This window comes from Alosa sapidissima, chromosome 4, assembly GCF_018492685.1.
Source record: "Alosa sapidissima isolate fAloSap1 chromosome 4, fAloSap1.pri, whole genome shotgun sequence".
Classification (NCBI taxonomy): domain Eukaryota; kingdom Metazoa; phylum Chordata; class Actinopteri; order Clupeiformes; family Clupeidae; genus Alosa; species Alosa sapidissima.
The window spans coordinates 8,107,889-8,125,713 of NC_055960.1; the positions used below are offsets into that span (position 1 = coordinate 8,107,889).

The following is a 17,825-nucleotide window of genomic DNA, read 5'->3' on the forward strand; positions in this document are numbered from 1 at the left end:
CACCAGCTTTTTCTACTTTGTCACCTACAGAGTCTGACGGGTACGATCTTTCGAAATGCCATGTTATTTCCCATAGACATTTGACGACCGGAAGTTGGATGGATACGGAAGTTACGGAGGCGGGACTTATTCTGGAGAGGTCTATGGCAAGTGTAGTCACCACCGGCCGGGTGAATAAGGCGAAACTTCCGGTTTCTGAACTGGTTGCAGTTCCTTCTCTGGTTCCACGTGAGGGCGCTCGTCCACAAGTGCAGAATGAATGGAGGTCTATGGAGCTGTACCCCTCAAAATCCACTTTTCTCGGGATATGAAATATTTTTTTTGTTATATTTCAGGGGAGGCAAATAAAATAGGCCTACACACTGTTGACTATTATATTGTTTAAAGTCACTTAATTGTTCTAAAAAGCCTTTCAAACGTGTTAATGATGTCATTCATTAGCACAATGCTAGCGTGTTATGGGCAACAACGACCCAACCTGTAAGAAATAGAAAGGACAAGTACTTTCGACCTATAACCCATGTTGTTGTAAAAACTACAATCAAATCTGAGATTTCTCAAAGACAATCAGGTGAAGGAGACAAATTTGCTGTCTAGCTCCATAGACTCCCATTCATTTTTCACTCATGGCGATCGCCCCCAGTGGAACTCTGGTGGAACTAGATAGATAGATATATAGATAGATACTTTATTGATCCCCAAGGGGAAATTCAAGAAACCAAAATTCGGTACAATGGGACTTAATAGGGAGTGGCCAGGCTCTCCGTAGATGGGCTCTGTTTTAGCCTTAAAATTCTTTGTGAATACGGGCCCTGCTGGACTGAGAAATGAGCTTGCAGGAGTTAATTTGCCTCTGGTGCCAGACACAAAACACAGGGGCACATGGGGAGGAAAAGTCATCTCATCGCCCCCTACTGGTTGCGTTCCTACAGTTTGGCAAAATGAATGGGATTTTTGCTGTCTATGGATTTTCCATAGCTCGTTTTTTTAGAAAAAATATACAGGAACGTCACATATTACCAACCGTCATGTATGTCGACTCCAACCTCTTACGTGTAGGTCACTTAATATTCATTTCTATACAAACCAAGACAGCGGATTCCTAAAAAAACACTAGCACCTACACCATAAGTTTATCTAAATTAGCTATGTACCAAAAATTACATTTTACCGTGACTCGAAGAGCTGTAAAGTGTTGTAAGGCTGCGTACAAATCCACTTGGAGCTCCAGTGGAATTTGAATTGCGACGACGATAATTTGAGCGTATCGAGCGTATCTGTATTTCTACTCAGCGCCCCCTATAGAGCTTATACTGTATTTCTACTCAGCGCCCCCTATAGAGCGTATACTGTATTTCTTGATGATAATCCCTTTAATGGTTCCGTGTTCTTGCTCATTCTGCTGCTCTATACACTCTTCAGTCCAAATGTGGCACCCGAGGCCTTTATCCAATCACATTCAGCCCTCTGGATAAAGGCCCCAAACCAATCAATCACATTCAGCCCTCTGATTAGTTTGAGTGCCATGTGACCAACAGGCCCCACCTCTCATACCCTTTAGAATGTTCAGGGGACTTCTAGAGATGGAACTGAATAAGAATGTTGTGTCCAGCAGAGGGCCTCAGTAATGTAACTAATGTTGCTACATGAGAATGCTGTGTCCAGCGGAGGGCCTCAGTAATGTAACTAATGTTGCTACATGAGAATGCTGTGTCCAGCTGTGGGTACAGCAGCAAAGCAGTTATTGGATTTCCAACCGAGTCAACCCTGACGAGTCATGGGTGAGGGCCCCAGGATATTCTCTTACAAATAAAGATGTGAACGCACTCATGGGCTCATTAGTATAGAAGGTTAAACATAAAGATCCAGGTTAAAAGGAGTTGTACCAAGTACAATGGGAAGGAGTAGATTTGCTGTTAATGTGTTTCTTCTTAAACCTAGGTACCACAGCTAGAAGAAAATACCAAATCACTGCAAACATTGCCAAGTGACGTCAAACCCACTTCTCAGCAGCGTGGCCCACTTGCCCACTTCTCTTCTCAACCACTTCTATTAAGCTCAAGTTGCAAGGCAAATTTAAAATCATAATAAAAACCACCTGTCCGTAGCAGGAGCTGCTACTGATATGTTTTGATACCATCTCAAGTCCCTGATGATCACCGCTTGTGGATATTATGGATCAGGATGCCGTGAAGCCATATATAACAATGTTCCTTGTTTCATAATATTGTTTTCAACCATATTCCTTCATAAAATGACAATGCTGAGCTCTACATCCCTGTTGAAAAAAACCAGCCTGACCAGCTAAAGGTGGTTTGCTGGTTGACCAGCTTGTTAGATAGATACAGTAGATAGAGATAGCTAGATAGATACTTTATTGATCCTCAAGGGGAAATTCAAGACCAGTTAACCAGCTTGTTTGACCACCCTATGATGGTTGACCTGCTAGACCAACAAAACTCTTGCGAAAACATAAATTCGGCTGGTTTTCCCAGCTTATGATGGTAATTCAGCCGGTTTTGTTTGTCGTACCACCTCAAGCTGGTCATTTTAGCTGGTGTTGCTGGTCTATAGTGCTGGTTTAACTGGCCATTCCAGTTTATGTTGGTCATTCTAGCAAACCAGCATGGCCAGCTTGACAGACTGGTCACAAGCATGACCATCTTGCACCAGCTGTATCCCACAAGACAGGCTGGTCACACCAGCATGACCAACTTCCTCAGATGGTCACGCCAGCATATCCAGCTGGTGGCCCAACCAGCAAAGTCCAGCAATAGCTGGAAGAAAACCAGCAAAGACCAGCAGAAGCTGGTTTCTTGCCGTTTTTTTCAGCAGGGATGTACGGTAATACTGTTTTCATTCATATTCTTTCATAAACATATTGTCTTCAACTGACAATCCTCTGAACAGTATGAACATGAGACAAATGCTAGGATTGCAGTATTTATTACAGATATACAATCAAACACATCAGCAAGTTAAAGAGTTGAAATGTCAAAATAATTTCCACTTAATGACCTCTTCCTTCTGCTGTCCCCTGACCTGCACAAGGGGAGGACACACACACACACACACACACACACACACACACACACACACACGTTAAATAGAATATTGGGACCTGTTGTTGTTCTTTAGAGGACTCAGCAGACTAACTGACCTGCACAAGGGGAGGAGTACTCAGCCTCAGCTTGGTCACCTGATTGAGAGAGAGAGATTTCATTGGTCAGGGGCTTACTAGCACTGCTGTATCCATGGCAATGTAATTATACATATATGTAATGCTGGTCTTGGTCTATGGAGTCTTACTGGTCTGGTAGTAGTCATACACCTTGACCCCTGCTGGCTTCAGGTTGGTGACTGGCAAATCCTGTTGGATGGTCAGTTCGTAGTCAACAGGTATATCCTTTCGAACCTGTTTGGAAATCAAAAGAAACACATCACATCAGATGGACAGAGCGCAAGTAGGTGCAGCATGTTTCAGTGAAAACCAGGATTCTTACAGATGGCCTTACCTCTGACAGATACACAAGGATGTGGTCATCTTTCCTGTCAACTCGGTCCACAAACATGCTGCCCTGAAGCTGTTAAAACACAGAACATTATAGATGGTGCACACACACACCAACACAGCGTCCATCAGCAACATTATGGATGGTGCACACAGCCTCCATCAGCAACATTATGGATGGTGCACACACACCAACACAGCTTCCATCAGCAACATTATGGATGGTGCACACACACACACACAGCTTCCATCAGCAACATTATGGATGGTGCACACACACCAACACAGCCTCCATCAGCAACATTATGGATGGTGCGCACACACACACACCAACACAGCCTCCATCAGCAACATTATGGATGGCGCGCGCACACACACACACACACACACACAGCTTCCATCAGCAACATTATGGATGGTGCACACACACACACACACACACACGCCCACCAACACAGCTTCCATCAGCAACATTATGGATGATGCACACACACCAACACAGCGTCCATCAGCAACATTATGGATGGTGCACACAGCCTCCATCAGCAACATTATGGATGGTGCACACACACCAACACAGCTTCCATCAGCAACATTATGGATGGTGCACACACACACACACAGCTTCCATCAGCAACATTATGGATGGTGCACACACACCAACACAGCCTCCATCAGCAACATTATGGATGGTGCGCACACACACACACACCAACACAGCCTCCATCAGCAACATTATGGATGGCGCGCGCACACACACACACACACACACACACAGCTTCCATCAGCAACATTATGGATGGTGCACACACACACACACACACACACGCCCACCAACACAGCTTCCATCAGCAACATTATGGATGATGCACACACACCAACACAGCCTCCATCAGCAACATTATGGATGGTGCACACACACAAACACAGCCTCCATCAGCAACATTATGGATGGTGCACACACACACCAACACAGCCTCCATCAGCAACATTATGGATGGTGCACACACACACACACACACACAACACAGCCTCCATCAGCAACATTATGGATGGTGCACACAGAGCAACAGATGTAGGAGGGACAACTTACTTTTTCAGCGTCAGCAGTGAAGCCAGATAAGATTTTCACATCTATTATCACCATGTTCGTGCTCTGCAGTGGTCCGTTATATCTGCACAAGAAAGGAGGAATAACTATTAGAACGGATGTGTATCTGCACAAGAAAGGAGGAATAACTATTAGAACGGATGCGGTCAGACTAGTTCAGTCAAAGAGAGCAGAAGCAGGCGCTGCATGGAGCTCCATACTGTACTGTGAAGGCCTGCTGCCCACACACACACACACACACACACACATACTGGACTGTGATGTGGAGGCTGAAGGCCTGTTGCCCATCGGCCTTGTTGCACTGTCCCTCAGTCAGAGGCTTGGCTTGAGTCTTAATGCTCAGGGTTGAATGTTTACTGGGAGTGGGGATGTTGTAGAAGAGAGCGACCTGTTGAAGAGGGCGAGAGATGTGAAGAAATGTCACGGACAGAGTATCCATCATCAATAGTTTAGAAACAAGTTCTTTTCCACTGACCCCCACAGAAGCGCATGCAGAGCCCTTCACGTCCACGCTGTACTTCCCAGGAACGTGGCGCAGCGCCCTCTCCTGGTACAGCAGTGTGTTGTGCTGGTTCACATCAAACTGGTGTGTGTCGCCCCCTGCTGACCGCACGGTCACTGTGCCGGAGCCATGTGGGCTGAAGACCTTGGTGGCATACAGAGCCAGAGCCTGCAGTGCCACCACCGTGTCCTGAGAGAACACACACCCAGCCGTCAGCACACACACACACACACACACACACACCCCCAGCCGTCAGCACACACACACACACACACCCAGCAGTCAGCACACACACACACACACAGCAGTCAGCACACACACACACACACACACACCCAGCCGTCAGCACACACACACACACACACACACACACACCCAGCACACACACACACACACACACACACAGCAGTCAGCACACACACACACACACACACACACACACACACACAGCAGTCAGCACACACACACACACAGCAGTCAGCACACACACACACACACACACACACACACACACACACACACACACACACACACACACACACAGCAGTCAGCACACACACACACACACACACACAGCAGTCAGCACACACACACACACACACACACACACACAGCAGTCAGCACACACACACACACACACACACCCAGCCGTCAGCACACACACACACACACACACACACACACACACACCCAGCAGTCAGCACACACACACACACACACACAGCAGTCAGCACACACACACACACACACACACACACAGCAGTCAGCACACACACACACACACACCCAGCAGTCAGCACACACACACACACACACACAGCAGTCAGCACACACACACACACACACAGCAGTCAGCACACACACACACACACACACACACACACACAGCAGTCAGCACACACACACACACACACACACCCAGCCGTCAGCACACACACACACACACACACACCCAGCCGTCAGCACACACACACACACACACACACACACACACAAACAGCTTAGAAAGGAAAGGTGTGTGGAGCACCTGTGTGGAAGAGAAGCCTCCATACGGATTCTGCTGCTTCACCAGCCAGTTGACGATCCTGGAAGCATAGCCCAGGTCTGCAGCCGTCAGGGCGGGTTTGGTGAGAACAGCTAACAGCACATAAGCACTCGTCTCCACTGCCAGGGAATCAGCTTGCTCTGATGAGGACTGAGACCAGTGCAGGAGACTCCCTGAGAAGACATGAGCCGTAGGAGATAGACATTCAATTCAAGTTTATTTATATAGCACATTTCATATGCATACACAGACTCCAATGTGCTTTTAGAAAACATTATCAAATAGACATTAAAACACATTAATAGTAAAATAAAAAAATGGTACTAGAAATAAGAATTTCTGATAAAAGTAATAAAAATGAAAGTCGCCACACCAACTTGGAAAGACCTTCAATTTTAACCAAAAGCTGAGGCAAATAAATATGTTTTCAGTCTGTTTTTAAAAGAGTTCACTGATTGGGAAGATTTCAGTTCAGAAGGTAGGGAGTTCCAGAGAGTAGGGGCATAGTGACTAAAAGCACCATGAGCGGAACTAGTATTTATTCTCGGGATTCTCGGGGAGACCTTTGCTTGAGGACCGTAGGCATCTGGCTGGAGTATATGCAGTGATCATATCAGAGATATATGATGGGGCTAAGCCATTCAATGATTTAAAAACAATAAGAAGTATTTTAAAATCAATTCTTTGTTTTACTGGGAGCCAGTGTAGTGATTTTAGTACTGGCGATATGTGATCATATCTTCTCGTTGAAGACATGAGCCGTATGAGATAAACATGAGCCGTATGAGATAAAGACATGAGCCGTAGGAGATAAAGGCAGCAGATGCACGTGTTTGCTCATCTATGTCGGTTCTGGCACACTGCACAACGTGTCCTACCAGCAGAGGTCGCTACGCTGTCCAAGTGTTTCAGCAGCTCAGCTCGGAGGTCTGCTTCCCCAGCGAGGCTGAAGGTGTAGGCCAGCAGAGCGGTGGTGTAGGTGTTGGAGCGGTCACTGGCGGAGGACTTCAGGAACCTCATGGTTTCTTGCTGAAGTAATAAAAATAGATTATTTTTTAAACATTCTGGTCAAAGGTTATATTTCTCATGAGCGGTACAAAAGGGGTATGACTTTCTAGTCATGTTCAGACAGCTATGGAAAAGATAAAGCATCTCAATGAAACCTTTGATAGAGGAGATGGTTTGAGACAGATTTACCTACCGTAACAGTGCTCATATTCAGCTCAAGCATTGATGCAGCGATGTAAGCTGTTATTGTTACATCATCGCTTACACCCCCCTATAAAACAATGAAAAACTCATCAACACTGAAAACGATGGTTACGTATGTAACCGCGGTTCTATGAATTTTGGATTTCCATCACATGCACGTGCAGGTCGAGTGTTTATCAACAAAGTCACTCGTGACATGGGGTGACGCATGACCCCCGTCCCGGTACTTAAGGTGCGCTCACCCCGGAAGTGACCTCTTGGCAATCTTCTCGTTCGCCTTCCGAGTGACTGGCGGTCATCCGAAATTCATAGAACCGCGGTTACATACGTAACAATTATTCTATTTCATTTCTACTGACCGCCAGAGGCGGTGCTTTCAGCACCTGGATGACAAATTCCAACAGGGTCACGAAGAAGATCTACATACCCTTTTAATGGCTTGAGAGGGTGGCTGTGGCTATTGACCCTATAAAACCTTGCAAATGTGCAAGTCGATGCCCATGAGGCCGCCATGCATATGTCGGAAAGTGGGACTCCGCGTAGTACTGACCATGACCCAGCTACACTCAGAGTTGAGTGACCACGAACGCGAGGTGGAACCGGTAAGCCACTATCAGAGTAGGCATAGCTGATGGCCTCCACGATCCACTTGGATAGCCGTTGCTTGGACAAAGCCAGGCCCCGCGCATGTCCAGTGTGGCAGATGAATAATGAATGTGACTGCTGGAGGGCAGCGGTCTGTTCGATATAGGCTTTCAATACTCGGACTGGGCATAGAAGAATGTCACCTTGCCCCGGTTCCTCTCCCTGGGCTGGGGGCTCGAATGCTCCCAGACTGAGCGGCTGGTTAGCATACGTTGCAGAGAAGGTTTTAGGTAAAAATGCCGGGTTCGGCCACAGGGTCACCCCTGTGCCATCGGAAGTCCATTGTAGGCACTCCCGGCTGACAGACAGCGCGTGTAGCTCTCCCACTCTCTTCGCCAATGACATGGCTAGGAGAAAAGCAGTCTTCAAAGACAACCATTTTAATCCCGACCTCCCCAGAGGTTCAAAAGGGTGCCGACACAGTGCATTCAGCACCAGCGGCAAGTCCCAGGAAGGTATCATCCTTCTTTGAGGGGGCCTCAGTCGCTGAGCACCCTTGAGAAAACGGGTCACCAGACTATGGGATCCCACTGTAACTCCCTCTACCTTGTTATGCCTAGCTGATATTGCAGCTACATACACCTTGATAGTGGATGCCGCCAGTCCGTCATCAAACCGCGATTGTAGAAAACTGAGGATAGCTCCTGTCCATGTTCTTGGCACCATTGTATAAAAAGCTTCCACCTATTAGCGTAAAGCGCATTAGTGGAAGGTGCCCGTGAGTTGTGGATAGTCTGTACCACTGCAGGGTCACATGCCCCTAGCAGTGGTTCAGGCCCTTCAGAGGCCACACCCAAAGTTGCAATCGTGCTGGGTTCGGATGCCAGATCCGGCCACCCAGCTGAGAGAGGAGGTCTATGCGCACAGGGAGACGCCAAGGCTGTCCGTCCAGTAGGCTGCATAGCACCGGGAACCAGACTCTCCCTGGCCACCTGGGGGCTACAAGCAGCACTTGGTGGCCCTCCCAGAGAATCCTCTCTAGAGTGGGTAGTATGAGCGGGAGTGGGGGGAATGCATATAGGAGCTGCTGGGGCCACCCATGCGGCAGCGCATCCTGGCCCAAGGGGCTTGTTGACTCCCTGAGTGAGAACCAGAGGGGGCAGTGTGTTGTGGCTTGAGAGGCGAAAAGATCCACCTCCGCTCTGCCATATTGGTGCCAGATGGCGTGCACCACTTCTAGGTTCAGCCTCCATTCCCCTGGATCGGGGTGTTGCCTGGACAAGAAGTCCACTGTGACATTCCGTGTGCCTGGGATGTGCATTGCCCTCAGGCTCAATAGCCGAGGGTAGGCCCATGAGAGTAGCTGCTGAATCAGCCTCAGGGATGCTAGAGACCTTGTGCTCCCCTGGTGGTTGATATGGTAAACCACTGACATGTTGTCTGTCCTTATAAGGACATGTCTCCCTGCTAAGACTGGCAGGAAATGCTCGAGAGCAAGAGCGACTGCCTGTAGCTCCAACAAATTTATGTTTTGTTCCCTCTGTCAAGGGTCCCATGTGCCTTGGGCAGTTCTGCACTGCCAAACAGCCCCCCATCCGGCCAGGGATGCGTCGGTCTCTACCACTTCTCTGCGAGAAGGTATGATCCCTAAACGAACCCCGGCAGTCAGGAACGAATGCTTCTTCCATGGCTGTAACCCTTTTAGGCAACTGGTGGTAACGGTCACCAGTCTGTGCCTGTGGTGCTTTGGATGAAACCCTAGCCTGTTCATCCATATTTGGAGAGGCCTCAAAGAAAAGAAGGCCCAGGGGGACTACGGAAGAAGCTGCTGTAAGCATGCCCAACAGCGCCTGGAAGGACCTGAGCGTCAGAGCTCAGCCTCTCCTGAATCACACTATGCAGAGGAGAATCTCGCCTACCCTCCTCTGAGATGGGGTTGCCCTCATTGTCTGCGAGTCCAGTTTCGATTCCAATGAACACCGTCTGCTGGCTGGGGATTAGGGAGCTCTTCCCGAAATTCACAGTTAGCCCTAGCCTGGTGACATGAGCGACTAGCAGGGCTGAGTCCCTTAATGCCTCTGGCTTCTCTGTTCCCAGACAAGGGCAATCATTTAGGTAAAGAAGGATGCGCATACCTCTGCCTTGAAGCGGAGCCAGGGCTGCCGCAGCAAATCTTGTTAAGGTCCGGGGGGCCAGAGAGATTCCGATGGCAGGACCCGGAACTGGTAAGACCTCCCCTCGAAAGCGAAGCGGAGGAATTGCCTGTGGTGAAGTGCAATTGGAATATGAAAATATGCATCTTTCAGGTCTATGGTTGTAAACCAGACGTCTTGCTTGACGCTTTGTAATACCTCTGCTGTGTGAAGCATATGGAATTTGAATACCTTTAGATGGCTGTTCAACAGCCTTAGATCCAGTATGGGGCGAAGTCCACCCCCCTTCTTTGGAATTAAAAAATATGTGTATAGAACCCACAGTCTTGTGATGGTGACCCTAGTTGCTGGAGGGCCCCCTTTTCCAGGAGGGCCCGAACCTCCTGGCGTAGGGCCAGAGCCTTGCCCTGGTCCTTCAGTCATTTTGACCCCTTGAAACCTCGGCGGTCGGTGCTTGAACTGGATGGTGTACCCTTTTGACAGGGTTGACACTACCCCAGGGGTCTGCTGTATTCACTTCCCAGTAATTGAGCTGTTCTCTGGTGAAACGTCCGACCGCCGGCCTGTAGACGTCACTGTCTACCTCCTCGCCCCCTCCTATTCCGAAAGGGGCAATATTCAGGCGTGCGCCGTTCCCTGTGAGGGTTGGTTCTCAGCAGGCCGGCGAAACCGCTCTGGCCTTGTTGACCCCTGTGCAAAGGTCCGCCTTATTGGCTGAAGAGTATCACCCGCCGTAGCGGGCCTCTGTCCCCGAACGGATACACGGCGCAGGCTAGCAAACTGCTGCCTGGTTTGCGTTACCTGTAGGCTGCGTTCGAGCGTTTGCTGTGCGGCAGGCCCAAAGAGTTGTCCAGGAACCACCGTGAGACAACAAAGGGCTTTCCTGCAGGGCTCAGACAATGGTGACTGAGCCAGCCATATCTGTCGCCGTGTCAGGGTCAGGGACGACATTAGTCTCCCCAGTTCCCTTGTCATGTACCCAAATGCTTTCAGTGAGGCCTCACTCAGCACTTCTGCCGACTGGTCTGCTCCAGAGGACTGGAGGGTCTGTGACAGGGACAGTATAAGGTGCGACATTGAGTTGCCTATGCGCGCAACCCGCGCCGGTGAGTCATAGCTCTTCCCAATAAGCTCGTCAGTCAGGCGACACTGTGGCCGGGGACAACGTGCATCTGGCCTTAATGCCTCATCAGGTGAAAGGATAAGGGCGGCAAGTGCCGGCCCTATAAACGGCATGCGGTCCAGCCCATGACTGGCTGCATCCTGCATACTAGCCAGGGTTCTGCAGTCGCTGGGGAGATGGGAGAAACGTCTGGGGTCAGCCCAGCATCTCTGTAACTCCTCAATGAAAGGAGCTGAAGGAGGCACGCTAAAAGATGCAGTAGAAGGGGCCTACCTGCGCTGGTGCTGCATCTAAGCCCAGGCGTGCCAGCGCTATCTTCACAGCGGGTTTGATCGCTGATGTGTGGCTAGCAACTGAGCCCTTCTGTGAGCTGTGTCCAGAAGCATCCTGGGTGTACGAGCCATAAGACTCTACATCTCCCAGATCATCCGCCCACTCATCAACCGTCGATGTGCTCTCTATCAGAGCCTCGGAGAGCCCATCCTCCTCTCGGGCACCCCCAGCTGGGGACAGCACAGGGGGCTGCTCTGATGAAGACCTTGAAGCGGCTGCTGCGTGATCGCCAGCAGGCTGTGCTCCCCTTGTAGATTAAGGAGCATCGCTTTAATCTGAGTGAACTCCGAAGCCATGTCTTCTACCTTCTGGTTTAAAGGATCTGGCGTAGGGAGTTTAAGCCTCCTCTTAGCAGAGGCCTCCCGTGTGTCTGCTCTGCGTTTCTGCTTTTGGGGATCCCATGCGGCTCCTTGCAGGGGGTGGTTGGGAGTTTAACCCCCATTCTAGTTGGGCTAGCCTAGCAGTCCTTGCAGCTACGCTCAGGCAACTGCAATTCATGCAAGCCTGGTCTGTCAAACCCTGCCTTAAGTGTTCCATGCCCAGACAGCTTGGACACTTATCGTGGCCATCCTCCAGTTCATCAGGGAGGCTAATCAAACGCAACAAATCAGGGAGGCTATCAAACGCAGTAGGCTAAACAAATATGCGCAAATAAGGAGCGAACACGCGCTCACCTCGCCACCTTAGTTTAGAAATAAGAAACAGAAGAGAGCGTTTGAAAACGCGAACAAACAATCTCATAAACGTGAAATTAGCACTTCCAATACAAAAGCGGAATTCGCTTGAATTCTAACTCACTTAGGAAGATGTTGCGGAAAACACAAGATCCGTCATTAACTCAAGAAGCCCGCGAGACCGCGAAAGCATTTCAATAAACAAAAATGTATTTAAGGCACCCTGAATCGCTAGAAGGCGAAAAAACACCCAAACGATTCCACATAGGCCTAGTTGCCACAGTAGAGCGAGCTCACTCGTAACGGTATTAATAAAGAAAAGTGTACTTACCGATCATAATAGAAAGTCACGTAGACAAATCGCAGTCTTATAAGAGGGCGAGAAAATCGCAGCTCCAACTGTACGGTTTGAAAAGATTCCAGCGTTCGTCCACGAAAATATGCCAACACTCTAAACAACCTGCTTCCACACGAGAAGATTTCAAGAGGTCACTTCCGGGGTGAGCACACCTTAAGTACCAGGACGGGGTCATGCGTCACCCCATGTCACGAGTGACTTTGTTGATATAAACACTCGACCTGCACGTGCATGTGATTGAAATCCAGGTGCTGAAAGCAGTAGAAATGAAATAGAATTCAGCATCCAGTATCATACAGGTCAGACCTTCATTCTGTTGTTGAAGAGTTTCCCCTGCATATTGAAAACACCATCTGGTCGAAGGTTTCCTCCAAGCCAAGTGCTCGCATCCGTTATAACTTTTGGATCAATGTAGACAAAGGACTTTGCTTTTCCAAACGACCTCAACACAAATGCAGTGAGCCTGGGAGAAGAGATGGACACAACGCTGAGTTTGCTTCTGTCCAGAGGTAAGAGCTGTGGTCTAAGGTTAGGAGCATTGTATGCAAGTCATTTTCATTTCTATAGCACATTACATTCCAAAGTGCTTCACAGTTAAAAAAGACAGAGTTTAAAAGATGATTCAAGCATCAACTACAGCCGACACCTCCAGACAAAAACCAAAACGAGAGAAACAGACATATAAATATACAGACAAAATACAAGTGGCATCAAATCCATAGTTCCACAGGCTCAGTGGCTGTTAAAAGCAAGTCTGAAGAGATGTTTTTTTTAAAAAAAAAATTTAGATATTATATAATACATTTTTTTAAAATATATTTTTGGTCTTTTTATGCGTTTAATGATAGGACGGTGGAGAGTGACAGGAAGTGAATGGGAGAGAGAGTCGGGGTGGGATCCGGAAAGGACCACGAGGCGGGAATCGGACCCGGGCCGCCGCCGTACGGTGCAGGTGCCCCAGCTGGGGCTGAAGAGATGGGTTTTTAGTAGGGATTTAAAAACAGTCACAGGTGATGCCGATTAGAGTTCCGGTGGTAAGCTGTTCCAGAGGCGTTGCATGGATACTGAAAGCACTAATCTAATATTACTATTACTAATATAATACTAAGCAATTTAAAGCAATTCTAAGCAATATTACTATTACTAATATAATACTAAGCAATAATCTACAAGCCAAATTGTCACCTTAGAAAACGTAAATCCCAAAGATCTAAGAGCAACGGCAATGTCACTCATAGAACATTTATTGTAAAAGATAATGCAACACCGACAGTGCAACAAGGAACAAGCTTGGTAATGTCAATACACATAAACCTAAAACTAAAAGGATCAGTGGGATTAATTGCCTAAATAACACAGGTTTAGCATCCAAGTTATACTTCAGCCTTAGGCTACTTGATATGAAGCATATTCAAATTGCTCACGTTTTTGCTCTCCGTAACACTCATGTTTCCGCAAAATTCCACACCATCTTAAATTCCAAAATCAATGTTTACTCACTGGAACCACCACATGGATGTTCTTGCTCTACATTATTAGTATCTAGTTGTTTTGTAGGAATAGTACGCTTGTACAGTAGGCCCTAGGCTATGACATTCAGTTTCCTTTCTAAAATATTTAGCAACTCCATCCCTAACGAACTTACTATGGCCAATATCTTTGAAATGTAACGGTCTTGGTTTCATTCCGAAGACATGAAATCTAGGGATGTCCCGATCCGATATTTGGATCGGATCGGCCGCCGATATTAGCAAAAAATATGGGATCGGCCCGATCCGGACTCCCGATACAGTTTGTTTTCAAAACTCCGGTCCGTGTTTTCCAGCGCACCGATGTAGGTAATCCATTCCAGTTTTTCAGCTTTTCCCCCCAAATCCGGTCCGCGTTTTTCAGCACACCTAGCGACCTGTCCAGCATCCCACTTGTCTGTGCATGTCCAACTAAGAATTTAAAGTTATCGAGCAAACATTTCATGTCAGTTGAATTAATATAGCCTAAATGTTAACCGCGACCGCGAGTGTCCGCGAGACCCTCTTACTATTAAGGCTCTTATGCATGTTGCTGCTGACAACATTCGTTAGACAGGCAAAGCTATCTCCGCGATTTAAGATTGTTGTGTAATGTATAGGCACAGCACGCACTTTAATTTTCCTATTAAAGTCTAACAAACGCATTTCATTTCAAAAAGCAACCTGGTCAATCGCTAACAACTAAGTGCACCTAGGCCTACAACTCTACACATCCAAAAGGGCAGAAGCTTCCAGTAGGCCATCATAACTTTTTTTACCGTTTAGTCTGTGCATCAGCGCAGCCTACGACGATGTGAATTAGTGGCAGCTGTTGTCGCGGTAAACTTAAGCTCCTGTCTCTAAATAGTGTAGATAGGCCTACTTGCTATGTTGCTTGATTTTCTGTAATAAAAAATGTAGCCTAGGTTACTTCAGCAAACACAGACCAGTTGTGGCATCAGTTTCGCTTTTAAAACGCAACAGTGAGAGGCTTTTTAGCGCAGTCTCACTTATCATTGATGAGCACAGGAGCAGGCTGACACCTGAGCATGTTGAAATGATCACCTTTGTGAAGAAGAATCTCCCCATCATGCTCAGACTGCAGCCAGGGCAAACAGTAGAAATTGGAGTATGGAGATGGAGCAGTAAAGTGTGGAGGAGATAGCAATACTGTAGAAGGCGTGACAGTTATTTGGGTTGTTATAGCCAATGCAGTGTGTGTGGTAATTTGACTATTTTCTACTCAGGTTTTGTGTGTGTTGCTTTTATATGTAATTTTATATTGTTTACAATATTGTTTACACTGATGGCTTTTTTAAGCCTTGGTTTACACTCTTGAGCAGAGCACTGATGCCAATTCAGTTTGTGTGGTTAATTGACTATTTATTATTTTGTATTTATTTAACCCTGTTAAGAATAAACAGGTCAGCTTCTCATTACCAACCACTGTGGATTATTCAAACTAACCTAATTAAGTTGGCTAGTTGTTCTTAAGAGTAAAACCCTTTTCAACATGAGCATAACAACAAAATAAGTAAATATCTTTAATCTTTAATACATGCTTGGATCGGCCGGTATCGATATCGGCCGATGCTAAAAGCTACAATATTGGTATCGGATCGGAAGTGCAAAAAGCTGGATCGGCACATCCCTAATGAAATCTGGGTGAATTTGGGCCTCAGACTCTTGGTGTGAGCGGAATCGGAGCGGAACAGAGGGGCTGCTCCGGCCTCCAAATTAAAAAGCGCTCCAACAAAACTCCATCCGCTGCGCTCCTTGCTTTGGCTCGGCAGCTCTGCGTGGGATGCAGATCCTAGTGGTCGTTATTGAGTGGAAAAGTTCAGCATGTTTGTGACATAACCGGGAGCACGCTCATTTAGTGATTTAAAAACAGTCAATGCCACTTTATACTGGATTGTAAATTTAACAGGAAGCCAGTGCAGTACTGGAGTGATGTGTTCCCGTTTCCTTGTCCTGGTAAGCAGTCTAGCGGTTGCGTTTTGTACCAACTCTTGCAAGAGATGATTCATCAACTCCAGTATAAAGGGCAATACAATAATTACAAGGCGATTACAATACTGTCAATCTTAAAAGTGGCGCTTCGGTCCTAATTATGCTTTTAAATGAAAGTTTGACTCGGGTACATTCACAAGACGACCCTAGGTTGCATTTTGGTGAGTTACGCTTTAATGCAGAAACACAATTAGCTTTAAAGCACCTGTTCAGTGCAGAGATCGGGGAGAGGATGCATTTGAGGCCGTAGAGGGGGAGGACCTCCTTGAGTGGCACTGTGATGTTTTAGTAGCCATGTGTTGAATCATGGGAAACGGCGCATTAAACGTTACCGATTTGTGGTCAGAGAATGCAGTATCTATTACATCAACCATGTCCAGATTAAAAGCATGTGATAGAACAACATCAAGAGTCTTGTGGTCTACAGGTGTCTTACTTTGTGAACCAGGATGGACTCACCATGTGTTTCCATCTCCTGTTCCAAACGTGCTGTATGCTCCATTAGGATGCTTATAGTTCAGCTGCCTCTGGTATCCTGTTGATTAGAACCATATTACTCATTATTATGTTCCAAATCACCAGCCACTGTATTAGGCACATGTGTTCAACTGCTCATTAACAGATATCTATTCAGCCCATCACATGGCAGCAACTCAATGCATTTAGGCATGTAGACGTGATCGAGAGCACTGCTAAAGATCAGGGGCGTGTCCAGGGGTGTGGCCACAGGGAGGCACTGCTTCAAAAGAATGAAGTTGGCTTTAATAATATCAAATCAATAAAATAATCAATTATCAACAAATTTGATATAGAGGTAAACAGTGAAGAATACGAAATGTGACACATGGTCATAATATATTTCTAGAGAGCTTTGTCTTCTGTCATACTTTGGATGTTGTAGGTATTGTTGTACCATGTAGTGTGTGTGTGTGTGTGTGTGTGTGTGTGTGTGTGTGTGTGTGTCCATACTTTTGACTGGTAGATATAAGTATGTATACTCTTTTGATCCCGTGAGGTAGTGGTAGTGTATGCTATAAAGAATTAAGGCAATTCTGAAGGCAAAAGGGGTTCAACCCGGTGCTACAAAGGTAAATGGGAAATAGTCATTAGTCATGCCTACCACACAGAACTCAAAAGTTAGAGGTGCCATCTTGTTCAGGGGTTTACTATCCAGGATGGATACATAATAATGAACATAGACATGTGCCCTCTACTGCCCTCTACTGTCAAAAGGAAGAGAACATCTCACCGCTTTTGAGGAAGTTGGTGGCCTTCTCCTTAATGTCTGCAGTGAGCTGGCCAGTGTTCTGCAGGTACTGCAGAATGTAGATATTTGGGGAGAGGACGGCCATATTTTGCTCCCCACAACCATAAGGCATCTGCAGGAGGCTGTCGATGTTCTTCAGAGCACGACCTAAGATGTCTCCTGCAGGAGGCATGGAGTGTTGGACAAACATGGTTAGGGTTTCAGCAGTCAGTCAGCCAATGTAAGGCTCTGCTGTGCATATGAAGCGTGTGTTGTATGTGACTGTTGGTACCTAGCACAGACACAGAGGCTCTGGCTGATCCCTTAACTACATCCCCTGGGAGTGTCAGCTCCACCTCCTCCGTCAGGGCGCCCCCTGTGGACACAACATGGAACTGAGTTGGGGGCCAAGCAGGCCAATGGCCAGTGGTCTAATATGAATAAAGGTCTG

At 47.2% G+C, this 17,825-nt stretch overlaps 1 protein-coding gene across 8 annotated transcripts in view; it reads right to left on the minus strand.

The window, feature by feature from the left end:
* Nucleotides 1-2,930: 2,930 nt before the first annotated feature.
* The window catches only part of LOC121706375 (alpha-2-macroglobulin-like protein 1), a 40,803-nt gene continuing 25,908 nt past the window's right edge, over nucleotides 2,931-17,825 (minus strand). For all 8 annotated transcript variants that reach the window (XM_042088030.1, XM_042088025.1, XM_042088024.1 and 5 more), the window contains exons 24-37: nucleotides 17,667-17,750; nucleotides 17,378-17,554; nucleotides 16,588-16,663; nucleotides 12,914-13,070; nucleotides 7,371-7,448; nucleotides 7,048-7,198; nucleotides 6,152-6,342; nucleotides 5,098-5,313; nucleotides 4,874-5,010; nucleotides 4,605-4,686; nucleotides 3,516-3,584; nucleotides 3,310-3,415; nucleotides 3,161-3,199; nucleotides 2,931-3,042 (exon numbers count right to left, since the gene is read on the minus strand). In XM_042088030.1, the coding sequence (XP_041943964.1) occupies nucleotides 3,011-3,042; nucleotides 3,161-3,199; nucleotides 3,310-3,415; nucleotides 3,516-3,584; nucleotides 4,605-4,686; nucleotides 4,874-5,010; nucleotides 5,098-5,313; nucleotides 6,152-6,342; nucleotides 7,048-7,198; nucleotides 7,371-7,448; nucleotides 12,914-13,070; nucleotides 16,588-16,663; nucleotides 17,378-17,554; nucleotides 17,667-17,750 (1,595 nt within the window). In that variant the 3' untranslated portion in view covers nucleotides 2,931-3,010. The remainder of the gene's footprint in view (nucleotides 3,043-3,160; nucleotides 3,200-3,309; nucleotides 3,416-3,515; nucleotides 3,585-4,604; nucleotides 4,687-4,873; nucleotides 5,011-5,097; nucleotides 5,314-6,151; nucleotides 6,343-7,047; nucleotides 7,199-7,370; nucleotides 7,449-12,913; nucleotides 13,071-16,587; nucleotides 16,664-17,377; nucleotides 17,555-17,666; nucleotides 17,751-17,825) is intronic.